Below are 27,933 nucleotides of genomic sequence, written 5' to 3'. Positions count from 1 at the left end.
TTTTAGTACGTGGGAAAAAAAGTAATTTAAATTAAAGGTAATTAAAACAAATGATATTATAATTTTATTTTGAGTTTGCTTATTCTTCACGCACGCTAACGGCTATAAGATGTAGGGGTTCGCGGTTTACTCAAATGTTCGTTGCTCTCCCTCTCTTTGGCGCATCTTCAGTTCATGGAGTCAACCATCCAGGTTCGTTTTTTTTTTTTTTTTGATCTCATTTATCGGTTTTCAATTAGGGTTTTCTCCACTCTCCCACTCAATCTCGCTCGTTATCAGTGTATTTCCGGTTTGAAAGTACAGAAAATCGTACTGTAACTTTCTTCTTGGTTTCGCAGGCTCTTATCGCATTCTGGGTACCACCGTCCCTCTGTTTCACCCCATTCTCAATCTCGCTCTTTCAATTTTGCGATCGTCATTCCAAGTTTCTGGTAAACTCACCGACTCCCATTGATCGGCATAAGTTTGTTCTTATCCATCTTTTTAAGGCTTTTGGGTACTTCGAAACCCTAAATTTTTGGGGAGTACTATGCTGGTCGTACTGAAGAAATTTTTATTTTCGTAACTATCGGTTTCTGTTTCTTTTATTTTTCGCTCTCGATTTGGAATTCGGAAATTTGGAGTGTCTAAATGATTTCATAGCTAGCCAGAGCCACGAAGCTGGATAAGGTTGAGGTACTCTTAGATTTGAATGCCTGTTGTTGCCAAAGTTGCGTCTCGTGGTATTGCTTTTGATTACTATTTGCGTTCATTTTAATTTCTTCCCTAATTTAAGTAATCCTTAGAAAGGAGCATGCTTAAAAAGGAGTCATTCTTTTAGAAGTTCTCTGTTTATTGAATTTTCATTTCTTTTCCCTTTCTGCGTACATTATCTAGGTTTCGGCTGGTTATAGGAATTTACTGCAGGATGGCTTAGCATGCCAGGTATTTTAACAACAGCAATCTCTACTGTGAAAATTTTTTGAAGGATCAAATTGGGTTTGTCGGTTATACGAAATTTTAAAATTAACTTTGAATTATTTTTCCTTTTTGTATGTTTTTTGTCCCCCTTTTTGTGTACTGTTTTCGTTGACATAATTTACTTGTACTCTTATGTATTTTTGGATAACAACAGCAAAGGAACTTCTAAAACGTTTTGAATAGTAGGGAAGTAATTGAAAAGCTGTGATGAACCACTTATCAAATTATTTGGAAAACCTAAATTGGGGAACTCACTAATTCCCTTGTATTGAGTTGGGATATTGTAATTTAATATGGTTGGATGAATTATTGCTCTTTCTTCTGCCTTGTACTTCTCATCCTTTCCTTTGCGATCAAGTGTGTGTAATAGGCCTAGGTTTGGTCTGAAAAAGTTTTTTTTTTTTGCCTTGTAGTAGTTGTGTAACATCAGAGACTGTCATGCTGCCATAGCCTCACTTGATATCCACTTTGGCATCTCCTCGCTGAAGGTAAAATTTGAAATTGTGATATATCATTTGCATGATTGTAATGAGTTTTCTATGTATGTTCTTTCTGAGAGGACAACGCCCACAAGTTATTGAAAGCCTAGATTACTTTAAAGATTGGTGAGAAAAGTGAAGAAGGAACCAATAGAGAAGCTTTTGGGACGGAGTCTGCTGGAAAGGAATGGAACTTACAGGGGCTGATTTTTATGTTTTTGAAGGAGAGATTTTGTTTCCAATGACATTGTAACTTTCTCAGTCCCTAGATTCTCAATTTTGCAGGTACATGCAGTTTTTGTAATATTTTCTGTGAGTTTTTCCAGAGGATTTTTCCAAGTAATTGATATCATGTGTGCCCTAGCGCTAATCTTAACTCACTGCCTGAACCTTGCGTCTTCTCTAAGGTTTTCCCCATCTTCTTCCCCTCTGTGCTTTTGTAAAATAGACATTGGTGATCTAATTCTATTGTTATTTATTACTGACATTGTTTATTTATGGTGCTAGTATTTTGGCTCTGGAAATGTAACCGATGGCTTGAAGTTGTTGATTTACAAGACGTGTGGGGGCCATGGATGAGTCAGATGGCGAGATTAGAAGCTTCGAGGGAGGGCTTTTACTACATACAGTATTTGATTGAGAAACATAGAGGAATAAGTATGGATTCTCCTACCCTAGCTTCACTTGAGGTATGTTGCAACAAGCAAATTCTGTTCTTCACAAAATTTGATCGTTTGTATAGTTTTTAATGTATATAAATGTTTATTTAGTTAATAATTTCCACATTTTCAATTTTTTACGATTATATTTCATAACAAACAAATTAGATATTCTTTTTGAACTTTATTATTATTCAATAACTATGAAAATACTTTCAAACCTATTTATAAACACGAGAAAACAATTATTGTCACATTGATTCCATAATGGTATACCAAACCAAACATAATTTGTTATTTTAATTTAAGAACATATTTTGTTTTCTGCCTTGTAGTAACATGGTGTCTTATTGGTTTGGTTACTAGTAATAAAAAGTTTTTGAGTAGGGGAATATTTTGATTTTAATTAAGCCAAATATACTGCCATATATCAGATCAGCTTGCTAAGCGGAGGGGTGATCTATGCATTGGATCTTTGATAAAATGCCTCAGGTTGTAATTATTTTTGTTTTGTGAGATTATTATTTAGTTCCTTCATGGTATAGAATATATAAATGAGATGGGCTAGGGTAGTTGCTTCAATTTCAGGACTGTTTTTGGTTTCGTTTAGATGCAAAGTACCTTAAGCGTGCATTGAAGAATTGTATAAGACAACCTAATCAATTTTAACTATTATTAAGAGTTGATATAAGAGATCATAACATTATTTTTCGCGTTGGAAACGTGACCATAGTCCAACAATGGCTAGATAAAGGGAAGATATTAGACATATAAGTTAGAGACAACCTCTCTATATGAATGATGCCTTTTGGATGATACCAAAAGCAAAACCATTAGGTCTTATGCCCAAAGTGGAAAATATAGTATCAACGGGGATGTGGAGGGAAGTCCCTTGTACCTAACAAATGGTATTAGAGTCATGCCCTTAACCTTGTCACGTGGGAAGAATGCTCGGGTGCCTAACTACCCTATAGGTTTAGTATTAAAACACCAATTCTCAAAATTTTGAACACAGAGAGGGATGTTCCTAGAAAAATTTAAACACTGAAAAGATTTTCTTTAGATTCTCTTTGTCATTTTTGCCTAGAATCAAAGTGTCATCTACAAATTGAATAGAAGAGATTATAACCTTAATTTCCCTATTGGAAACGCAACCAAAGTCGAACATTGGCTTAGATAAAGGGAAGATCTTGGATATATAAGTTAGGGACAACATCTCTATATGAATGAGGCTTTTTGGGTGATACCAAAAGCTAAACCATGTGGGCTTATGCCCGAAGTGGACAATATCTTATCAGAGACGTGGAGGGTGGTTCCTTGTTCCTAACAAATAGTATCAGATTCATTCCCTTAATCTTGTCATGTGGGTAGAGTGCTCGAGTGCCTAATCACCCAATATGTTTTGCATCATTGCACCATCTCTCGAAGTTTTTGAAGACCAAAATAATTTTAACACTGAAAAGCAATTCTTTTGGTTCTTTTTGTCATTTTTTCCAAGTATCATAGTGTCATCTTTAAATTAGATATAAGAGATCATAACCTTATTTTCCCCCGTAGATAAAGGGAAGATCTTTGATATTTAAGGTAGCGACAACATCTCTATGTGTATGAGGTCTTTTGGGTGATACCAAAAGCGAAACTATGAGGGCTTATGCCCAAAGTGGATAATATCGTATCAATGGAGATATGAAGGGTGGTTCCTTGTCCCTGACAACTAGTATCAAAATATTGCCCTTAATCTTGTCATTTGGATAGAATGATCAGTTGCCTAACCACCCAATAGGCTTTGAATCAATCCACCACCTCTCGAATTTTTTGAAGACCTAGTGGGATGCTCCCAACAGAATTTTGACACTGAAAAGCAATTCTTTTGGTTCTTTTTGTCATTTTTTTCCAAGTATCATAATGTCATCTTCAAATTGGATATAGGAGATATAACCTTATTTTCCCCTGTTGGGAATGCGACCAAAGTCCAACATTGGCTAGGTAAAGGAAAGATCTTTGATATATAAGTTAGGGACAACATCTGTATATGAATGAGGCTTTTTGGGTGATACCAAAAGCTAAACCATGAGGGCTTATGCCCGAAGTGGACAATATCATATCGGAGATGTGGAGGGTGGTTCATTGTCCCTAACAAATAGTATCAGAGTCATTTCCTTGATCTTGTCACGTGGATAGAGTTGCCTAACCACCCAATAGGTTTTGCATCAATGCACCACCTTTCGAATTTTTTGAAGACTTAGAGGGATGCTCCCAAAAGAATTTTTGCACTGGAAAGAAATTCTTTAGGATCTTTTTGTCGTTTTTTCCAAGAGTCAAAGTGTCATTTTCAAACTAGATGTAAGAGATCATAACCTTATTTTCTCCTATTGGGAAAGCGACCAAAGTTCAACATTGGCTAGATAAAGGGATGATCTTTGATATATAAGTTAGTGACAACATCTCTATATGAATTAGGTCTTTTGGGTGATACCAGAAGTTGAACCATGAGGGCTTATGTTTAAACGTAAACAGTAATATCACATCTAAAATATTTTTATGCATAATTTATATTATATAAAGATAATACAATGTAAAGATGCCCAGATTTTTTTGTTAAAAGAAAATGTAAATTGTTTAGTACATTTAAAATAGAAGTGGTAGTATTTTTATTAGAGATCTTAGTCATCAAATTTTAGTTTTTGCATAAAAAAATCAAATTTTTGTTTCTATAAATTATTCATATTTTAATTATTAACTATTATGGAAAGGTGAAGAGAAATTAGAGGAGAAATGGAGTTAAACAAAAGAAGTTTTTACTAAAACAAATTTAAAATATAAAGTAAAAAATATTTTTCTACTTTGTATTATTTTTATATTTCAAGAGATTTGACAATTTTATTAATAAAGAAGTTCTGCAAGTTATTTAATGGTTAATTTAAGGTTGATAAAGAAAAAGTAATTTAAATTAAGATCAATTAAAGCAATTTATATTTATAAGTTTATTTTGAGTTAGCTTCTTCTGCACGCACGCTCCAACGGCTATAAGTACGGAGTCGCTTCTGGTTGGATTAAGAAACGACCCCTCGAACATTTCCCGCCTTCTTATTTCTCCTTCTCCTCCTCCTCCCTTTGCCATCGCTATCGTGATCGCTCGATGCATGCCACCAGTTCCACCGCTTCGATCATCTCTTCCTTCTTCTTCATCCCGTCGACGGGAGCCGTTGTTTCTCCGTCCTCTGTCTATGGCCTCCGATTCAAACTGTGGTGGTCGGAGGGATGTTAGGGTTCGACAACCGAGGGAGAGGCGCCACAAAAGTTCCCATCCCTAGGTTTTCGATTCCGTTGGTTTTGTCTATCATACACATGTCCGATCCGTGATGTGAATTTAGGCGCACTGAAAGATCTCATAGGAGAGAGTAGTTTCTCATGCTGCAGTGTGTTGTACTGGTAATTATCTATCTACTCACTAACCGCCATTTTCTTTCCAATTCATATGCAAATCTTCGCCCATATTCTTGAATGTTCTGTTCCAGGTTAAGGTCATATCAAATTCCATGAAAAATGTCATGACCGGTGTTGGAATTGTCTTCTTTCTCTTGTTATTCCTTTATGTTAAAGTTTATTTGCTTGATCTGAAATTACGTTGGTGTCCTGTCTTTCATACACATGTCCATATACTTCTCAACCTTGTGTTAGGGTTTGTTTGTTATTTTTTTCTGATCTCATTTATCGGTTTTCAGTTAGGGTTTTATCCACTCTCTCACTCAATCTCTCTCATTATCAATCTATTACCGGTTTGAAAGTACAGAAAATCGTACTGTAAGTTTGTTCTTGGTTTCGTAGGTTCTAATTGCATGGGCCTCGATTTGGAGGGTTTGTAGTCTCTTGGCTTCTGATTTGGAGGTTTCTCAATCCCTAGATTCTCAAGTTTGCAGGTATGTTCAATTTTTAAGTAATTGAAATCATGTGCAGTAGTGCTAATCTTAACCCACTGCACGAACCTTCTACTTCATGGGGTTCGATGCCAATCTTCTTCCCTTCTTGTATTAAGATTATTGTTTATTCATTGTTTGCTTATTTATACAAGGCTCGCTTTTACTTTTAGATGGTAAGCACATGAATATATAATTTTTTCATTTACTGTTCTAATTTTTTTCGCTCCTTACCTCTCGCCCTCTTTTCTTCTCTTTTGCTCTCTCCCGTTCCCTCTCTCTTATGGTGTAAATGGCAAGTACTTGTGCCTTTTCATTTCCATCTTTGGTGCTCTGTCTTTGTAACTTTTTTCCTCACTTAAATTTGGACCTCTATTGCACCTTTGATTTAGAGAACCTTTTTCTTTCACCTGCCGTTTTAGGAATTTTAACATGTGTATTTGCATTTTCGAACTCATCAAAGAGATTACAGTGATTGATCTTTAAAATTTATATATTAACATATGTGTTGAGCGGTTTCTTTCCCCTTGTTTGTTGTTTTGGTCGTTGTTGTTTCTAACCTTTGGTTGTTGCTTTGAGTGATGTTTTCTCCCTAACATAACATTATATTTGCCTATATGTATTTTATATGATCTTAGATAATTTCTTTTTTGTACACATCTTTTGTTATTTATTACCCGAACCTTCTCGACTCCATGGGGTTCGATGCCCAATCTCCCTCCATTCTTCAAGTGTCGGGTCTTTCTATTGTTGCTTATTCTCTAGTCTAAGGTTTTGCCTTTTTTCTTTTTTTTTTTTAAATTTATGTTTATGTTTGCAGAAACTGGTATCAAATGTAACCGATACTCAGTCGAATTGGAACAAGAAAGTTGTCCTTGAAGCCAGGGGAGAATAACAGCAGGAAACAAAAAACAGGAAGAAAACAAGGAAGTTCTTCATGTTCTTGGAACTCAAAGCTGAACCGAATTGCCCTTGAAGCCAGGGGAAGGTTTAGATGAACTTACCAATTCTTTTTATTTTTTCTTATTATTATTACTTCCAATAAACTGTAATTTGCTTCTTGGTTTCGCAGGTTCTAATCAATGCCTTGGTCTCGGTTTTGAGGGTCGGTAATCTCTTAGCTCTCGATTTGGCGGGTTCACAATCCCTATATTCTCAATTTGGTAGGTACCCGCCTTTTGTAACCTTTTCATAATATAAGCTTAATAATAGTTAACAATAATTAATTATAATTTTTTTTAGACATGATATAATTACAGAAGTTTTAAATTGTTAATATAGGAAATTTCATTTTCAAAAAAATAAATAATAATAAAAAGAAGCTTTATATGGAAATGTATTGTATTTATAATGATCTATTTTCTAAATTACTAAAATAAAAATTAATTACAACTTCTCACAGGTTAGGTAATATAGAAACACATTATTTATTTTATTTTAATATTTTTTTGAGTTTCATTACTTTGTTATGCTATTTGGAAAGGAATGAAAAACCATTTTGAAACAAAACAATAACTGAAAGAGGGATGAGAGAGAGAGTTGATGCGACTCCATGGGTCGAATATAGGGGGGCCCATCATTTGTTATATTGCCGACTTATTTGATCGTTATTTTTACGAATTTTTATGCAATTTAAATTAAAGAGAAATTAAATAAATTTATATTTTAATTTTATTTTGAGTTAAGCTTCTTCTCCATGCACGTTCCAATGGCTATAAGTTACGGACTCGCTTCTGGTTGATCAAGAATGGATTCTCCTACCCATAACTTCATTTGAGGAGGTATGTTGCCAAACTTTTCATATCTATTTATAAATATGATAAAACAATTATTGTGATGATTCAATAACGGTATACCGATCATAATTTGTTATTTTAATTTAAAAACATATTTTGTTATTTGCCTTGTAGTAATATGGTGTCTTATCGGTTCCGTTACTAGTAATAAAAAGTTATTGGAATAGGGGAACATTTTGCTTTTAATTTTAGCCAAATTCTGTGCCATCTATGAGATCAGTTTGCTAAGGGGAGGGGTGATCTATGCCGTGGATCTTGATAAATTGCCTTTCAGGTTATAATTCTTTTTGTTTTGTAAGATTATCATGTATTTCCTTGATGGTATACAATATATGTATGACATGGACTTATAATTCTTTTTGTTTTGTAAGATTATTATGTATTTTCTTGATGGTATAGAATATAGTAGGGGTGTAAGATTGTTGGTTCGGTTCGGTTCGGTTCCATAAATGAAAACCAACCCGAACAAATTCGGTTAAAAACCGAACCGACACGATCGGTTTTCTAAATTTTATTTTTAAATTTGTCCCTCTGCTTTCTAGTCCCCTTATTTGATAAATAAATTAAAAAAAAAGGTTTATAAGATGCTCTAAAAATAAATGAAAGAAAAAATTAAGAAATTAAAAAATCTTCAAGATATTCCAACAAATCATATCTGGATAAAATCTCACTTCGATTCTTGTGCTTCCAACCTTTCCAACCCTTTAGCTTCTCTCTCTCCTTTCTTTCTGCAATTTCTTCTAGAGAGAGAGAACCTCACCCTTTCCAACCCATTAGCCACTCTCTCCTTTCTTTCTGCAAACAAAAACTTGAAATCCAAATGTGTGGAAATTTTTGCCCCATTTTTCAAAATCTTCCATTTTTTGCTTCCTCTGCTCTTCGGATCTGAAATAATCTAACCCTTTTTGTTGGATTCTTACTTCTCATGTGATTTGGCATATGGGTCACCTCCACCAATATGGAGGTGGGTTGTTCAAACTTCATGGAGGAAGCGGGGATGGGTCATGGAGATGGCTGCCACCACCGCTAGATGTCGTTGTTGGAGATGGCCGCTGGAGAGGGTGACGAGGGTTGTCGGTCGTGAGGGCATGGGGAGGCTGGGAACGGCGCATTGGGGGGGGGGGGGGGGAGTATATGTCTAGAATAAAAAGGGAAATCCCAGTCGAGTAGTCGGCTAAAAACATATCAAACCAAATCGCTATTTGTTATATCAGTGTTGTTCCCTTATCTTTCTCATGTGTGGATAGATTGCTGGGGTGCCTGACAATCCAATAGGTTTTGCATTTAGATGCACCTAACTTTCAAATTTTTTAAGGCCTCGAGGATACTCCCAAAATAAATTTATCCTTGAAAAGCAATTCCTTAGGTTTTTCCCCTGTTAGGAATGCGACTAAAGTCCAACATTGGCTTGATAAAGGAACGATTTTGGATAAATAAGAAAGTTAGGGACAACATCTCTATACGAATGGGGCATTTTGGGTGATACCAAGAGTAAAACCACGAGGGCTTATGCTCAACATGGACAATATCGTATCAAATGACGATGTGAAGGGGTGGTTCCTTGTTCCTAACAAAATGGTATCAGAGTCGTTCCCTTAATCTTGACATGTGGATAGAATTCTCGGGTGTCTAACAACCCAATAAGTTTTTCATCAATGTACCAACTCTCGAATTTTTGATGATCGTGGGGATGCTCCAGAAAAAATTTTAACACTTAAAAGCAATTCTTTACTAAATGAAATAGGGATACAGAGATGATTGTGTCTCCGTGGGCCGAATTAGGGGCCCATCATTTGTTAATCAGTGTTATTCCCTTAGCCTTTTCATGTGTGGATTGATTGTTGGGTGCTTGACAACCTAATAGGTTTTGCATTTTAATGCACCAACCCTCAAATTTTTTAAGACCTTGAGAATGCTCCAAAAATAAATTTACCCTTGAAAAGCAATTCCTTTGGTTTTTCCCCTGTTAGGAAGACGACTAAAGTCCAACATTGGCCGGATAAAGGAACGATCTTGGATATATAAGTTAGGGACAACATCTCGATCTGAATGAGGCCTTTTGGGTGATACCAAAAGTAAAACCACGAGGGCTTATGCTCAAAGTGGACTATATCGTATCAATGGAGATGTGGAGGGTGGTTCCTTGTTCCTAACAAAATGGTATCAGAGTCATTCCCTTAATCCTGTCATGTGGATAGAATTCTCGGGTGTCTAACAACCAAATAAGCTTTTCAATAATGTACCAACTCTTGAATTTTTTGACGATCGAGGGGATGCTCCCAAAATAATTTTAACAATTAAAAGCAATTCTTTAGTAAATGAAATAAGACAGAGAGAGAGATGAATGTGGCTCCGTGGGTCTAATTATAAGGGGCCCATCTTTTGTTATATCAGTGTTATTCTCTTAGCCTTCTCATGTGTGGATAGATTGCTGGGATGTTTGACAACCTAATAGGTTTTTCATTTAACTTCACCTAACTCAAAATTTTTAAGACCTTGAGGATGGTCCAAAGATAAATTTATCTTTGAAAAGCAATTCCTCTGGTTTTTCCCGTGTTAGGAACGCGACTAAAGTCCAACATTGGCCGGATAAAAGAACGATCTTGGATATATAAGTTGGGGGCAACATCTCTATATGAACGAGGCCTTTTCGGTGATACCACAACCACGAGGACTTACGCTCAAAGTGGAAAATATCGTATCAATGGAGATGTGGAGGGTGGTTCCTTGTTCCTATTCATGTGGATAGAATTCTCGGTTGTCTAACAACCAAATTAGCTTTTCAATAATGTTCCAACTCTCGAATTTTTTGAAGATCGAGGGGATGCTCCCAAAATAATTTTAACAATTAAAAGCAATTCTTTAGTAAATGAAATAAGACAGAGAGAGAGATGATTGTGGCTCCGTGGGTCTAATTAAGGGGCCCACCATTTGTTATATCAGTGTTATTCTCTTAACCTTCTCATGTGTGGATAGATTGCTGGGGTGCTTGACAACCTAATAGGTTCTGCATTTAATTTCACCGAACTCTCAAATTTTTTAAGAACTTGAGGATGGTCCAAAGATAAATTTATCCTTGAAAAGCAATTCCTCTGGTTTTTCCCCGGTTTGGAACGCGACTAAAGTCCAACATTGGCAGGATAAAGGAACAATCTTGGATATATAAGTTAGGGACAACATCTCGATATGAATGAGGCATTTTGGGTGATACCAAAAGTAAAACCACGAGGGCTTATGCTCAAAGTGGACAATATCGCATCAATTGAGATGTGGAGGGTGGTTCCTTGTTCCTAACAAATGGTATCAGAGTCATTCCCTTAATCCTGTCATGTGGATAGAATTCTCGGGTGTCTAACAACCAAATTAGCTTTTCATTAATGTAGCAACTCTTGAATTTTTTGAAGATCGAGGGGATGCTCCCAAAATAATTTTAACAATTAAAAGCAATTGTTTAGTAAATGAAATAAGACAGAGAGAGAGATGAATGTGGCTCCATGGGTCTAATTAAGGGGCCCATCATTTGTTAGATCAGTGTTATTCTCTTAGCCTTCTCATGTGTGGATAGATTGCTAGGGTGCTTGACAACCTAATAGGTTTTGCATTTAATTTCACCTAACCCTCAAAATTTTTAAGACTTTGAGGATGGTCCAAAGATAAATTTATCCTTGAAAAGCAATTCCTTTGGTTTTTCCCCTGTTAGGAACGCGACTAAAGTCCAGCATTGGCCGGATAAAGGAATGATCTCGGATATATAAGTTGGGGGCAACATCTCTATACGAACGAGGCCTTTTGGGTGATACCAAAAGTAAAACCACGAGGGCTTATGCTCAAGTGGACTATATCGTATCAATGGAGATGTGGAGGGTGGTTCCTTGTTCCTAACAAATGGTATCAGAGTCATTCCCTTAATCCTGTCATGTGGATAGAATTCTCGGGTGTCTAACAACCAAATAAGTTTTTCATTAATTTACCAACTTTCGAATTTTTTGAAGATCGAGGGGATGCTCCCAAAATAATTTTAACAATTAAAAGCAATTCTTTAGTAAATGAAATAAGACAAAGAGAGAAATGAATGTGGCTTCGTGGGTCTAATTAAGGGGCCCGTCGTTTGTTATATTAGTGGTATTCTCTTAGCCTTCTCATGTGTGGATAGATTGCTGGGATGCTTGACAGCCTAATAGGTTTTGCATTTAAGTTAACCTAACTATCAAAATTTTTTGCATTTAAGTTAACCTAACTATCAAAATTTTTAAGATCGTGAGGATTGTCCAAAAATAAATTTATACTTGAAAAGCAATTCCTTAGGTTTTAACCTGCAGATTAAAGTCCATCATTGGCTTGATAAAGGAACAATCTTGGATATATAAGTTAGGGACAACATCTCGATATGAATGAGGCCTTTTGGGTGATACCAAAAGTAAAACCACGAGGCTTATGCTCAAAGTGGACTATATCGTATCTATGGAGATGTGGAGGGTGGTTCCTTGTTCCTAACTTAATCCTGTCATGTGGATAGAATTCTCGGGTGTCTAAGAACCAAATAAGCTTTTCAATAATGTACCAACTCTCGAATCTTTTGAAGATCGAGGGGATGCTCCCAAAATAATTTTAACAATTAAAAGCAATTCTTTAGTAAATGAAATAAGACAGAGAGAGAGATGAATGTGGCTCCGTGGGTCTAATTAAGGGGCCCATCATTTGTTAGATCAGTGTTATTCTCTTAGCCTTCTCATGTGTGGATCGATTGCTAGGGTGCTTGACAACCTAATAGGTTTTGCATTTAATTTCACCTAACCCTCAAAATTTTTAAGACCTTGAGGATGGTCCAAAGATAAATTTATCCTTGAAAAGCAATTCCTTTGGTTTTTCCCCCGTTAGGAACGCGACTAAAGTCCAGCATTGGCCGGATAAAGGAATGATCTTGGATATATAAGTTGGGGGCAACATCTCTATACGAACGAGGCCTTTTGGGTGATACCAAAAGTAAAACCACGAGAGCTTATGCTCAAAGTGGACTATATCGTATCAGTGGAGATGTGGAGGGTGATTCTTTGTTCCTAACAAGTGGTATCAGAGTTATTCCCTTAATCCTGTCATGTTGATAGAATTCTTGGGTGTCTAACAACCCAGTAAGGTTTTCATTAATGTACCAACTCTCGAATATTGTGAAGATCGAGGGGGTGCTCCCAAAATAATTTTATCAATTAAAAGCAATTCTTTAGTAAATGAAATAACACAGAGGGAGAGATGAATGTTTCTCCGTGGGTCTAATTAAGGGGCCCATCATTTATTAGATCAGTGTGATTCTCTTAGCCTTCTCATGTGTGGATAGATTGCTGGGGTGCTTCACAACCTAATAGGTTTTGCATTTAATTTCACCTAACTCTCAAATTTTTTACGACCTTCAGGATGGTCCAAAGATAAATTTATCCTTAAAAAGCACTTCCTTTGGTTTTTCCCTTGTTAGGAACGCGACTAAAGTCCAACATTGGCCGGATAAAGGAACAATCTTGGATATATAAGTTAGGGAGAACATCTCGATATGAATGAGGCGTTTTGGGTTATACCAAAAGTAAAACCACGAGGGCTTATGCTCGAAGTGGACTATATCGTATCAATGGAGATGTGGAGGGTGGTTCCTTGTTCCTAACAAATGGTATCAGAGTTATTCCCTTGATCTTGTCATGTTGATAGAATTCTTGGGTGTCTAACAACCCAGTAAGGTTTTCATTAATGTACCAACTTTCGAATTTTTTGAAGATCGAGGGGGTGCTCCCAAAATAATTTTAACAATTAAAAGCAGTTCTTTAGTAAATGAAATAACACAGAGAGAGAGAGATGAATGTTGCTTCGAGGGTCTAATTAAGGGGCCCATCATTTGTTAGATCATTGTTATTCTTTTAGCCTTCTCATGTGGATAGATTACTGGGGTGCTTGACAACCTAATAGGTTTTGCATTTAATTTCACCTAACTCTCAAATTTTTTAAGACCTTGAGGATGGTGCAAAGATAAATTTATCCTTAAAAAGCACTTCCTTTGGTTTTTCCCCTGTTAGGAACGCGATAAAGGACCATTGGCCGGATAAATGAATGATCTCGGATAAAGTCCAGCATTGGCCGGATAAAGAAACGATCTCGGATATATAAGGAACGAGGCCTTTTGGGTGATACCAAAACCAAAACCACGAGGGCTTATGCTCAAAGTGGACAATATCGTATCAATGGAGATGTGGAGGGTGGTTCCTTGTTCCTAACAAATGGTATCAGAGTCATTCCCTTAATCCTGTCATGTGGATAGAATTCTCGGGTGTCTAAAAACCAAGTAAGTTTTTCATTAATTTACCAACTCTCGAATTTTTTTGAAGATCGAGGGGATGTCCCAAAATAATTTTAACAATTAAAAGCAATTCTTTAGTAAATGAAATAAGATAGAGAGAGAGATGTGGCTCCGTGGGTCTAATTAAGGGGCCCATTATTTGTTATATGTTTTATTCTGTTAGCCTTCTCATGTGTGGATAGATTGCTGGGTGCTTTACAACCTAATAGGTTTTGCATTTTAATGCACCAACCCTCAAATTTTTTAAGACCTTTTTCATTGTTACTTCTCTTTAGTTTGCTTGTGAGGAGGTCATAGACATTTCTAAATTTTCATGCTCATTACTACTGTCATCCATGCTTTCTTGTTTATTCATGCATTAATCATGAGATTATCTTAGAGCTGTTTTAAAAAAATTTATATAATTATTTCTTTTAGAAAGAGCTCTTAGCTATTCGTATTTTATGAACAAATTACACTTTAAATATTAAAGATTGAGACTGCATCATACAAACTCACTTGGAAATATGCTTGCTCTGCAGTAATACTTGGTTTGAATATATCTTTCTGCACCGATCAGAATGATCCTTGTCCAATTTTTTAAATTGAATGGTGATCCAAATGTTGTATATAAGACATCATTGATATTGATATTACTTTGTTGTATAACTTTCTTAAGGAGCTACCTTAATTTTTCTTGTTCTGATTTCATCTATATTCTGTTGATAAACTTGGTAGCAAACTTCCATCTTTAGCTATCTTATTATTAGTGATTGTTTTACATTTTTTGTGGCTCTAATTTTTTAAGATCGCGGTTTTGCTATCGATTTATGATTTATTACCTAATCTTTCGTGGGTTGTCATCTAAATGAGTGAACTTTCTAGAGCTTGAAGGTTGGTGGGAGATAATTTTCAATTCTCTTTATGGAATACATGTCTTAAAGATTTCTAACGTAATCCCTAGGTTGATCTCATATTGAATAAGTTTTTTGTAGGGTATGAAGATTAGCGGAAGATGACCTTCAATTCAGAGAAAAAATCCACCCAATTTGAGATCCACCGGTTACATTAAGAATCTTTAACCCATGGAAAATTTTCTCTTTTAACGCAATAGTATGAATTTCCTAGAGAGTGGATCTTTTATAGGGTTTAAAGATTTGTTGGTTATAGTCTTCAACCCCTTATGAAGCTCATGTCATTGTGTTGGACACGGTTTTGCCATCGGTTTTAGATTTATTGCTTAATCTTCAGTGGTTTGTCATCTAATTGAGTGAACTTTTTAGAATTTGAAGGTTAGTGGGAGATAATCTTCCATTCTCTTTATGGAATCCATATTTTTTTTTGTTGGGGAGAGTCAAACTTTCCATGTCTTAAAGATTTGTAATGTCACCCCTAGGATGATCTCATATTGAATGGGTTTTTTATAGGGTATGAAGATTAGCGGAAGATGACCTTCAATTCATAGAAAAAGTCCACCCAATTTGAGATCCACCTATAGGTTACATTTTGGAATCTTTAACCCTTGGAAAATGTTTTTAATCGAATAGTATGAAAATTTCCTAGAGATTGGATCTTTTATAGGGTTTAAAGATTTGTGGATTATAGTTTTCAATTCCTAATAAAGTCTAGTTGGACACGGTTTTGCCATCGGTTTATGATTTATTGCCTAATCTTCAGAGGTCTACCATCTAATTGAGTCAACTTTGTAGAGTTTGAAGGTTAGTGGGAGATAATCTTCCATTCTCTTTATGGAATCCATACTTTTTGGAGAGAGTCAAATTTCCATGTCTTCAAGATTTCTAACGTGTAACCCCTAGGTTGATCTCATATTGAAAACCTACTTACATACATTGTCCTGTCAACAAGTATATTTTTCTTTGGTATGTTTCAGTTTCCATGTTTGTCAGCTCCCTAGATTCGTGTTTTCTCTTATGCTTCAGATGGTGTCTAAGATTTATTTCCATTAGGTATGTTTCCATTTCAATATTCTTCAATGTCTCGATATTCATAGGAGCGAATGCACTTCTTTTCTTCCTTCCTTCCAAATTTATTTACCAATTGAAGTTTGGTTACAATCTTATTTGTATTGGATAAATACAAGAGATATTTATATATTTGTTTTCTGCTTCGAAGCTACTCAGTCAAGGTAGCATGTTCTTCATTTCGATTAAATCTTTTCGTCTAAGGTAAAAAGATAATGTTATGAGCTTTCTCTTTTGCAGGATTTTGGGATATTGATGGTGGCCTTTGGAGTTTTGTCCATCCCTCAAAACATTTTTTCGCCAAAATATTTATTTCACTCTCTTAAATTTACCATTCCAGCCTCTTTTCTCCCTTCGAAATTTTGTCCATTTCTTAAATTCTCTCTTGAAAATTTTTTCGTCTTATTCAAATTTTTTTTTTGTATGATTTTGAAAAGTAATTTTCGAGTATAAAGCTTGTTTTCTAAATTTATTGTACTTTCAAGTATTTTTCTCCCTGACATTTGAACGCTATTTTCAAAATGATTTTTGGAGTAGTAGATGTGAGGTGAGTTTAGGAAAATTAATTGACCGGAAATTTTCCTATTTCACCTTATTGCCTGCACTAATTTTATTGAAAGTTTAAAATTTTCTTTGTTTGTCAATCTCCTAACATCTTTTCGTTTTGAATTTGTTTCCTCAAACTTTTTTCCAATTCCTTCCACCTTTTTATGAATATACTTGCTATTTAAAAATATTTTAAGAACTTCTATGATTTTTCTACAAAAGTTTTGTTTTTTAATCCTCTTTTCTTTTTAACTTTTTTTTTTTCTGTTTCAACATTTCTTCTCTATATTAACATTTTTACCTCTTTTTCCCAAAACTTGTAGGTGTTCAAAAGCACATGGATGAACATATTTTGGAGGAAAAGACATTTTCTATCAGAGCATTATTGTTGGTGGCGATCTAGTAGATTAGCGGATGAGGCTAATTAGGAATTAGCTTCTCTTGTGCAGGTCTAGAAAATTCTGTTGACCTCCTACAATTATTTCTACGATGGAAGGTTCAAAAAAGCCCATGGATCAACATATTTAGGAAGAAGGTATTTTCTATTATAGCATTATTGTTGGTGGCACTGAGTTGTGATCTTTTTCTGTAATTAGAAGTGGTGGTTTCCAGTTGAGGAGTTGGATCTTTTTCTGTAATTAGAAGTGGTGGTTCCCAGTAGTTTTTTGTTTTATATACGAGTGTTTGGAGATTCTTTTTAATTTTTATTTTCCATGAATTCTCTTATAGTCTTCAATTCCTTATGAAGTTCATGGCATTGGGTCGGACACGGTTTTGCAACCGGTTTATGATTTATTGCCTAATCTTGAGGGGTTTGTCATCTAGATGAGTGAACTTTCTAGAGTTTGAAGATTAGTGGGAGATAATCTTCAATTCTCTTTATGGAATCTGAAGAGATTCAAATTTTCCATGTCTTGAAGATTTCTAACGCAACCCCTAGGTTGATCTCGTATTGAATGGATTTTTTGTAGGGTATGAAGATTAGCAGAAGATGATCTTCAATTCATAGAAAAAATCCACCCAATTTGAGATCCACCTCTAGGTTACATTAGGAATCTTTAACCCATGGATTATTTGTCTTTAACCAAGTAGTATGAATTTCGTAGAGGTGGATCTTTTATAGGGTTCAAAGATGTGTGGGTTATAGTCTTGAACCCGTTATGAAGTTCGTGTTATTGTGTTGGACCCGGTTTTGCCATCGATTTATGGTCTATTGCCTAATCTTCAGGGGTTTGTTATCTAATTGAGTGAACTTTCTAGAGTTTTTATGGATAGTGAGGGATAATCTTCCATTCTTTTTATGTAATCTAGATGTTTTGGAGAGTCAAAATTTTCATGTCTTGAAGATTTCTAATGTAACCCTTAGGTTGAATGGACTTTTTGTAGGGTATGAAGATTAGCGGAAGATGATCTTCAATTCATAGAAAAAATCCATCCCATTTGAGATCCACCTATAGGTTACATTAGGAATCTTTAACCCATGGAAAGTTTGTCTTTAACCAAATAGTATAAATTTTCTAGGGAGCGGATCTTTTATAGAGTTTAAAGATTTGTGGGTTATAGTCTTCCATCCCTTATGAAGTTCGTGTTATTGTGTTGGACACGGTTTTGCCATCGATTTATAATGATCTAGAAAGTTCACTCAATTAGACATTGGGTTGGACCTAGTTTTGCCATCGATTTATGAATTATTGCCTAATTTTCAAGGGTTTGTACACCTTTTGCTTAGTTATAAAATTTTTCATCATTTTGTTCACTTGAGTCACTTCAACTGGGGCTTTTGTTAGGGAGAAAAATTGGATGGGAAATAGTTTTAAGAATCACTTGCACGAGGGTTAACCTTCCTCATTTGGGAAGGAGGCCCAAACTTTTTATTACCACTGAGGTGAAATTCCAAGTATTTAAAAGGAAGGATTCCACTTTACACCCGATCCCCTTGAGCCCAAGAAAGACTGCTTTACTGGGTTGGTATTAACACCTATAAGAGATGAAAACCTACTTACATACATTGTCCTGTCAACAAGTATATTTTTCTTTGGTATGTTTCAGTTTCCATGTTTGTCAGCTCCCTAGATTCGTGTTTTCTCTTATGCTTCAGATGGTGTCTAAGATTTATTTCCATTAGGTACGTTTCCATTTCAATATTCTTCAATGTCTCAATATTCATAATAGCAGATGCCCTTTTTTTCTTCCTTCCTAATTTATTTACCGGTTGAAGTTTGTTGCAGTCTTATTTGTATTGGATAAATATGAGGGATATTTATGTATAATATTCTACTTCGAAGCTACTCAGTCAGTCAAGGTAGCATGTTCTTCATTTCGGTTAAATCTTTTCGTCTGAGCTAAAAAGATAATGTTATGGGCTTTCTCTTTTGCATGTTGTTGGGATATTGATTGTGGCCGTTGGAATTTTTGTCCATCCCTCAAAACATATTTTCTCCAAAATTTTTATTTCGCTCTCTTAAATTTGCCATTCCAGCCTCTTTTCTCCCTTCGAAATTTTGTCCATTTCTTATACCATTGCTTTGAAGAATTTTTCCTCTTACTGAACTTTTTGTTGTGTGATTTTTTGAAAGCAATTTTTGAAAATAAAACTTGTTTACCAGTAGTAGTAAGTTTTATATGATACGTCTTAGCTTTTAACATTGTATTTTAGATGGATGATGGTTGAATCAACGAACCTACCGGTGCTTTGTGTTCGTGGAACAGAGGTTATTTTTTCGAATTTACGATTAGCTTAGTTTTATATGATACGTCTTAGCTTTTAACATTGTATTTCAGATGGATGATGGTTGAAAAAACAAACCTACTGGAGCTTTGTGTTCGGGGAACAAGATTATTTTGTTCGAGGTCTGTTGCAGTTTGAGGGCTTCTTAGAATTGCAAATAATTGGGAGTCAATTAGGCAAATATGGATCAGTATGCAACTCTTCCCAGTTTGCTGTATTCTTTTATCGTTTTCATTGCCTGCAAACTTTATTATAAGGTGGTGTGGCACTAACTCAGGTATCGAAGTTAATTTTTGCTCCTTCCTCCAGAGAAAAAAGTTTTATTCTCTGTTCTTTTTGCATTTATATTTTTCTAACTCAGCTTGCGGGGGAATTCTGCACTGCTTTGATGTAGCCAAAGTTTTCATTTATCATTGCAGTATATCGAGTTTAACGAACTGACTGCGGAGGGTTTTCTCCTGAGTTTTCTTACTAATAAAGAAACCCAATAGTTAATGACGATGAAAATCCATAGCAAACTAGCCATTATTTTTTTAAAGCAACACATACTCCTGCGTGTTCATGATTGCCATTTATGTTAATGATTGCCATCTTATTCTATGTATGCATGGAATACCAGTAAGCTCCCTCATTCCTTCCCTATCTCCTCTCTCTTTCTCCTCATCCTCCCTCCCTCTCTTTTTTCCTCCCTTTCTCTCCCCTGCTTTTTTTTTTTTTTTTTTGGTTAGAATTGTCCCTTAGTTGTTATAGTTATTATTCAAGCCTTGTATATTAGGTTTTAGATGAGAATGATATAGATATTTTTCTTCCCATTTATTGTTCTAATACCTATCTCCTCTCTCTCTGTCTCTATCTTTATTTGGGGTTGGTTTGTTTGTTGATTGCTTGTTTAGTGGTTTCTCTATGTCGAGGTGTCTTGCCAAAATCTCTTCCAATAGCAACCAAGCTATTGAATCCACTTTTCCTCCCTTTCTCTTTCTCTTCCCCTCCTGCTCTTCTTCCTTATCTCCTCTTTCTCTCACTCCTTTTGTCTACATGTCTGTTAAATTATTATTTTTTGGGGGGATGAGGGAGGGTTGCAGCTTCTAGTCTACAGAGTGAGTGTGAAAGGTCTTCATATAGTCCATAGCTACAATTATTGTTCTTGCTTCTTTACAGAGGTTGACTGTTTTTGTTATTCTTCATTTGTTGCAAAAGGTCTTCATATAGCTGTTTTTGTTATTCTCCACTATATCCTTTCTCTCCCCCTTTGTTATATCCTCTCTCTCTTTCTCCCTCCCTTTTTCTCCTCTCTCTCTCTATCCGTCCTTTCTCTCACCTCCTCTCTCTCTGCATCATCTCCTCCTCTCTCTTTCCTTTCTCTCTTCCTTCCCCGTTTCCTTTCCTCTCCTCTCCCCCTATCCATCTCTTCCTCCTTTCCTCTCTCCCTCTCCCTCTTTTTCACTCCCCATTATTTGAGTGTCGTGTTTCAATGTTTGTATTTATTGAATTAAGTAGATTTAGGAGTAGTTAGTTGTTTTGGTTAGGATTATTATTTATTAAGTACAATCTTTTAGCTGCTTGTTCCTAATTTACTTATAGACTGTGCTTTTTTTAGTTATTCAATGCAATATTGATTGATGCAAGGAACCAATGTATGTATTATTATGACATTTTTAAACTTGAGTTTGTATTGACTTGGATGTTGTTATAGTGTAAAATGAGGACATACACGTGTGAATCAACTATTCTAAACTATTGTTTTATATTTGGAAGGAGTACTTGGTCTTTGTGTTGTCTCTCTTCCCTTCCATTTTCACTCTCCCCGGCCCTCTATTTCTGCCTCCCTCGCTCTCTTCGTCATCTCTCCTCCTTTTCCTCCCTCTTTCTCCCTCCCAATTATTGGAGGATTGTGTTCCAATATTATTTGTTATTAATTCTATTTGTTTAATTAGATAGATTTAGCGATTATTGTTCTGCTACATGTTACAATTACTATTCTTCCCCTCCATTTTTTCTCTCCCCCTTCCTCTGTTCCTCCTTTTTTCCCTCCCTTCGTTTCTTCTCTCTCCCTTCCCTGTTTCCTCTTTTTCTCTCTGCTTCTCGTCACTCCTCCCTTTCCTATCTTCCACCTCCCTTCCATCGTGTTTCAATGTTATTTGTGTTCCTATCCCCCTCTCTGTTTTCCACCCCTCCCTCTTTCTCTCCTTTCCTGCCTCCCTCCCTCCATAACCTATTGCTTACTAGTTCTTGCTAGATGTTTTTGTTAATGTGGTGGGTAACTAGATTGATGTAAGGGAGCATTGTAGTATCACGATGACATTTTTAATGTTTAGTTTGTTGGAGTTTGATGTTGTTTTGTTGGTAAAATATGCTGTTTAATGTGTGAGGGGAGGAAGCACTTTGTTTCCGGTGTCTTTTAACTATGAAAGCTTATGTTTTGTTTGTTGTTGTCTCGCTCTTGTGTTCTTGCTGTTTTTATGGTTTCTTTGTCCATATTGTGCCTCTATTTTAGGCTGAGAGATCCATCTTGGATTAGTCTTTGGTTTGATCCCAGGGTATCTTCCGATTCGAATAGGTCAGGTACCGGCAGGGATTGGGCCCATTACTTCTCATTATTTTATTTTTATTACCATTACCACTGAACTATATAGATTTAGTAGTTGTTAGCTTCTTTAATTTTGGATGAGGAATGCCCTCCCATTACTTTTGTTTGAGAATGTTTATGGTTGTGTTTGTTAAAGTTCTGTTGTTTAGGTTTTTGGGTTCATGCTTTGTTTGTTGTTGTCTTTCTCTCTTGTGTTCTGGCTGTTTCTATGGTCTCTTTGTAGATTTTGTGGTGGCTCTGGAGGATGGGGGAGGGGAGGGGGCAGTATGGGATTTATTGTTGCATTTTCTCTTTCAATACCTTACAATTGATGGTTTCTGTAGTGGTTATTTGTTAAGGTTTGCATTTTTGGTTGTAGAAGAGAAGTACATGACTTTTCTCCATTTATTGTTCAGTACCTATCTCCTCCCTCTTCTCTTTCTCTATTTGGCTGGTTTGTTTTGACTACTTCTATAGCTAGTTTCTAGGTCAATCTATTCAATCCTCTTTTGTTCAAGATGGTCATTCTCATAGTCCCATCTGAAAGGGGAGCATTGGATTTGATGATGCATTCTCTATCTTTTTTTTTATTATTTTTGAATACTGATGGATTCTCTAGCTCAGTACATTATTATTAATCGTTGTTTGTTGTTTATTGTATTGGTCATTGTTGTTTTTTACCTTTGGTGGTGGTTGTTGCTTCGATTATTGCGTGTTACTTTGTGTACATTAATATTGGTTCCTTTGCTCAACTGATTGATCATAAAATAATGTTATGGGAACCTGATTGGTGCAGAGCCATTGAGTTATCATGACATTTTTTTATTTTTAGTTTGTATTGATCGGTAAAATATGTTGTTGTTGAGGTCGGAATGACACGTAATTTGAGAAGTACTATAGATTGATAAACTTGTTTTTAATGTGTAAAAATTTCAACTTTCAGAAAATCGATGAACTATCATAGATTCAGTTGTCTTGAGGTCAGAAGGACATTGCATCACACTAAGGTCATATTATATTAGCTTTTCTTATGTTTTATTTCCTTTTTTGTTTTTAGTTTTCTGCTGAACAGGTGGAATGACATCTTTTTAATCTCTCTAACGATAATAGCATCTTTGTTTTATCTATTCTTTAATTCTCTTCTTTGTTTCACAGGGCATATGGAGGGTTGGTAATCTCTTAGCTCTCAATTTGGCAGGTACCTTTTGTAACATTTTTCATAAAGGTACAAAATTTTTTAAAAAATTAATAATAGTTAAAAAAAATTATATTGTTATATCTTATGGAAGAAATAGTTTAAAATAAAATATTATAGGCAGGAAGGCAGAGTGAGGGATATATGTCATGAGATTATAATTTAGAATTCGTACTAGTCTGAATTTGAAATATTAAAATTTTGTATAATTAAAAATTTGAAAATAAAGTAAAAATAGTTTTTTATTTTTTATTTTTTAATTGTGTGTTAAATTATATTTTGATTGATTTGATAGTTATATTAATAATTTCATTTTGAGAATATATATATACACACACACAAACAACATGATAAATTAAGGAAAAACTATTTTGAAACAAAATAGTAAATGAAATAGGGGGATAGAGAGAGAGATGATCGTGGCTCCGTGGGCCGAATTAGGGGGCCCATCGTTTGTTATGCTGTACTGTCAACTTAATTTGATCGTTTTTTTTTTTTTTTATGTAATTTAAATTAAGAGCATTTTATTTTGAGTTGGCTTCTTCTCCACGCACGCTCCAACGGCTATAAGTACGGAGTCGCTTCTGGTTGGTTTGAGAAACGTCCCCTCCATCGTTCGCTTTGTTTTCCTCGATCTCATTTATGGGTTTCCAGTTAAGGTTTTCTCTTCTTCACTCTCTCGCTCATATCAGTCGATTATCGATCTTGGAAGTACATAAAATTGGACTCCATTTTTCTCTGTTCACCTTCCAGTTTTTTCGTCTCTGTCTTCGGAGCCCTAAATCCTCCTCTTGATTAGATCCTGCCGGAACCCTAAATCGTTCATTTTATCACATTCCGATGGAAGTTTTAATCGTTCTCTTTGTTAGATCCCACAGTGACCATAAATCGTTCTCTTGTTTATCTCCCCTACACCTCATGAAACGATAATTCCCTCCTCCCACGTCTGAAAATCTATGGAAACCACAATCTCATAATATTGGGACGGCCAATATCTCTGATCCAAAGTTGGCCGCTTTGAAACTCGATCACCCAGGATGAGATGTCGACAGAGTGGAGGTGTTCGCTTCGACCGCAGTGAAGTTTGCCGATTGATCAAAATTTTAACGTCGGCGCAGAAATCTCATCCCAAAGCATCATCCTGAGATCGTTCGACACAGGAGGTTTGTTTCTGTCTTTGATTTCAAGTTGAGAGGATTCAGATTATTGTTTTATTTATGATATATTATTATTATTATTTTAGTAGATTTAGATGAAGGATACGTCCTAGCGGGACAAAGTAGTTAACAGTTCGGTTATTTAGAGAGAGAAGAAAGACTTGAGATTATGGATTACTCAATCGGTAATGTTGCTCCACTCAGATTATTCTTTTTTGTCCCCTTGTCAGGCAACTCCATTCTGATTATTTTTGGGCGGTTCAGATGGGTTTTGTGAATTTGGGTATTGGAGTCTCTGTGGAATGGATCGGGATCAATGCCACTGAAATAGTTTCTGCACGTCCCTGTTGTGTATGGATAATGATCCTTCCTGCCTCGGAAAACATGCTTCCGACTTGCCTACCGGTGTGCTGGTTTGTCTTCAGTTTCAGCTTCCTTTTTCTTCTCTTTTAATTATTTATGTTTTTCTTGTTTTCCCCAACTTTTTGGGACAGTAGTCCACATTTTTCCATTTCGTCACAAAAATTCCCCAAAAAAAATAGTTGTATTTTCTTGGTAAATATTTTAAGCATGGTTTATGTTTGAACTTTTGTCATCACATTTAAATTGTAATGTCAAGTTTTCTACCACACCTCAATGTTAGTATAATAAATAACATTAATCCTGAATCCAAGTTAACTCTACCGAAATGCATTGAAATATAATGAGACCTCTCATGTGTGGTTACTCTCCCTACTTCTCCGTCCATTAAACTCCTCCTGGAATTAGGATTCCAATCCGAATTTTCCTTGTTCCAACAGTCATGGTTGCCTCTTTCTTCACAGAGATTGTGAAAATATTTGGAAACAAGGCTTCGAGGGTTTATGGGCAAATGAATTCTGTGCCATTTCTCACTTTGCCAACGAGAAAATTGATAAAGCAGTAGGTGGCGTTATTGGCTATGCCGAACCATGGCCTACTTCTTGCTTTTCCTTCCAATGGAAGAGGGATCCCACCCAAATGGGTCACTACCATAGGGTACGGACTATCACCCCCCTCTCCCCTTTCTTCTTGAGAGAACATCCACTGCCACTTCAACGAAAACATGGAAGCAAGAAAAATGCTAAATTCACAGGTCGAACCATGGCCTACTTGGTAAACCAGTTGGTATTTTTGGCTATGTCGAGCCATGGCCTACTTGCTTTTCCTTCAGGTGGAAGAGGGATCCCAACCAAACGGGTCACTACAATTGGATAAGAACTATCACCCCCTCCCCCCTTTCTTCACGAGAGAACATCCACTGACACTTCAACGAAAACATCGAAGCAAGAAAATGCTAAATTCACAGGTCTTGTCTTTTTGCTTCTCAAATTTTTGATTCACATATATAAGAACAATGACAAACTTTCATGTTATGTTACAGGTGAAAGGAAAGTTTATTTTGGATGTTTTAGTTCATGAAGATCTCCCTACTACGGGGAAAGGGAAGGGCAAACAGGTGTATACTCTACAACAAGAACAAGCAAGGATGAACCCTCTTCAAAGTTCGAATTTACTTTTGTTCCTTAAAATGTTATCATGACTCTCTACATTTCATTTTTAGTCCGCTTTCATTCTCGTCTTAAATTCACATTTAACTTGTGTTTAGTAAAAAACAAATAACAAGAATTCAACATTAAAGTGACAAAGATTATAGGGAAGTGAAAAGTTTCTTTTATAGGTGGAATTCAACTAGGGAGCCTTAAAATAGGTGATTCAAACTTTAAATGCCACCAGAAACTAATGTTTGAGATTTGTTTTCAATTTTCATAGAAGAGAGGTTGCTTGATCAATCAGTAGACCTATATCGTTGTGCTTGATTATCAAATTTTAGCAAAACTTTATTGTACTGCAGGAGTATGAAGCAGCTTGAGTTAAGTTATTGCTGGAATTAGCCAGGGGTTCTACCATTACCAGATCTCGGAGCTAGACCGACCAAGAAAATGATGGCAGTGGAATGGAGCTATCTACTCTTGAGGAATAGACAATTCCCGATGACCTTGTTTAATTTCAAGCACATATACATTGGGGGAGAGCAGGGAAACCCAATTACACTGCTAAGGGATATTTATTCTCCCCGTCTCTGGCCATCAAAGTGCCTTTTTTGTATCCTTTCATATGTCATATTAGTTTTTTGTAGGACAATGATGTTATTATTTTCAATTCCTGTTTTGCAATGCCATATTTGTTTCCTAATGCGCTCCACAATCATTTAGTATAGCATGATTGAATGGTTCAACTGGTAGAATTGTTCACCATTCTCATGTGTTTTGATTGTTTACAGCTTTCTTTTCTCCCGTAAAGGTGTTGTCTTTAGCCATCGACACTCAAACTAGCTTTTGCTCATATGCCCTATCATCTAAATTGATGGATCATTTGGTAATGGTTTCTTGAAATACTCAATTGTGTATGTTTCCTAAAATAGCTTTTGCTCATTCATGCATTTTTGTTCTCATTGATCTTTCTTTGTATTTTAAAACACACTCTCATCCTATCATCACTCTCAAACACACCTTCTAGTTTCTGAATTTTAATGGTAACGATTTAGTCATTATATTTTTAAATTGGTAATATTTTAGTTTTTGTTAGAATTAAATTGTTACAAGGCAAGTACAGGAACCAGAGTATTTTTTAGCTTCTACTTTTTGGTTAAAAAAATACAGTTTTACTTAAATATGTATATATATTTATTGGTTTCTTTCAACAGTGGACTAAAACCAAGCCGTCCAGACGGGTTGGGTTCTGACAAAACTGACCGGTTATTGTAATTATTATTGCTATTATTTATTAATTTCAGTTTTGACCATGAAAGAAAAAGAATTAAATAAAAATAAAAACCCAGGTCGCTTACACCTTACGCAGATACGTAGTCGACACGTACTCGAGGGCTATAAAACGGAAATGAAGTAAATAGTTCTGTTCATCCATCATCCCCTTCACTCGGACACCAAATCCATGGTTGATCATTACAAACTCCGATCGCCTCTCCACTCTCTTCTCCCTCCGACTACGGAGCCCTGGATGATCGTTACGTCTAGGGTTTCACGAATCGGAATGAAATCAAGTACGGAACATGATGGTATGATTCTCTCAATCGGGGAGAGATCGACGATTTTGTGCATTGGATGGAAGGTCCTCCCCTCGCCGCAATTCTATTTGCCAGAATTTCAAACCCTCCACTCAGATTCTCATGGCCAAACCTGAAGCCACCTGGATGAAGAGAGGTAGCCTTTGTTGGTTACGATATGGGAAGTCTGCGAGCTGTATGCAGTGGCTTCGGGTTTGGCAATGCTGGGTAAGTTTTCTCCCAACATTTATCTCATTTACTCTAGAATTTTATAGAAGCTAGCATGTATTAAGTTCCTGTGAAATTTTTTTGAACACGTGTTATGATAATGTCTGAAAATATTTGCATACTTCATATGGACTACTATGATTATGGTTTTGAGTTTTGATGTCCAGCTGGAGCCTCTTTAATTTATTTTTGTTTTCTTCTGTTCCCACGTTTTTTTGCAAATGATCAACGTGTGAACCTTGTTTTTTAATCCTAACTATGAAATTAACACAAAGAACTAATTAGTTTTGATTCAATCTGGACACAAGTTTAAGAATTT

General features: G+C 35.8%; 1 protein-coding gene across 2 annotated transcripts; it reads left to right on the top strand.

Moving 5' to 3' along the window:
• Positions 1-25: 25 nt before the first annotated feature.
• LOC111025696 (uncharacterized) lies at positions 26-27,774 on the top strand. 2 transcript variants are annotated; one of them, XM_088118252.1, is made up of 20 exons: positions 33-192; positions 339-431; positions 643-675; positions 877-924; positions 1,377-1,448; positions 1,709-1,724; positions 1,947-2,128; positions 5,927-6,018; positions 6,866-7,003; positions 7,088-7,178; positions 7,702-14,133; positions 15,123-17,190; positions 19,312-19,366; positions 19,437-19,573; positions 22,893-22,956; positions 23,105-24,307; positions 24,532-24,714; positions 25,126-25,628; positions 25,704-25,824; positions 26,175-27,774. In XM_088118252.1, exons 1-10 carry the CDS (start codon positions 175-177, stop codon positions 7,092-7,094), a joined length of 699 nt encoding a protein of 232 aa, XP_087974378.1. In that variant the 5' UTR covers positions 33-174; the 3' UTR covers positions 7,095-7,178; positions 7,702-14,133; positions 15,123-17,190; positions 19,312-19,366; positions 19,437-19,573; positions 22,893-22,956; positions 23,105-24,307; positions 24,532-24,714; positions 25,126-25,628; positions 25,704-25,824; positions 26,175-27,774. The 2 variants fall into 2 exon arrangements, with proteins under 2 accessions (XP_087974381.1, XP_087974378.1); XM_088118255.1 differs by lacking the exons at positions 7,088-7,178; positions 7,702-14,133; positions 15,123-17,190; ... (6 more) ...; positions 25,704-25,824; positions 26,175-27,774 and having other exon boundaries at positions 26-192; positions 6,836-7,001.
• Positions 27,775-27,933: the final 159 nt, after the last annotated feature.

The sequence above is a fragment of the Momordica charantia genome (assembly GCF_013281855.1).
Source record: "Momordica charantia cultivar OHB3-1 chromosome 10 unlocalized genomic scaffold, Mcharantia_2.0 BLBB01000010.1, whole genome shotgun sequence".
Lineage (NCBI taxonomy): Eukaryota > Viridiplantae > Streptophyta > Magnoliopsida > Cucurbitales > Cucurbitaceae > Momordica > Momordica charantia.
This window is presented reverse-complemented; position numbering and strand designations above follow the sequence as displayed.

Excerpts from the sequence above, each read along its gene's own strand:
- LOC111025696 (XM_088118252.1), top strand. Across the intron at positions 432-642 it reads ATCGTCATTCCAAGTTTCTG|CTAGCCAGAGCCACGAAGCT; the intron begins GTAAACTCACCG and ends ATGATTTCATAG. Across the intron at positions 2,129-5,926 it reads CTACCCTAGCTTCACTTGAG|GTTCTAATTGCATGGGCCTC; the intron begins GTATGTTGCAAC and ends TTGGTTTCGTAG.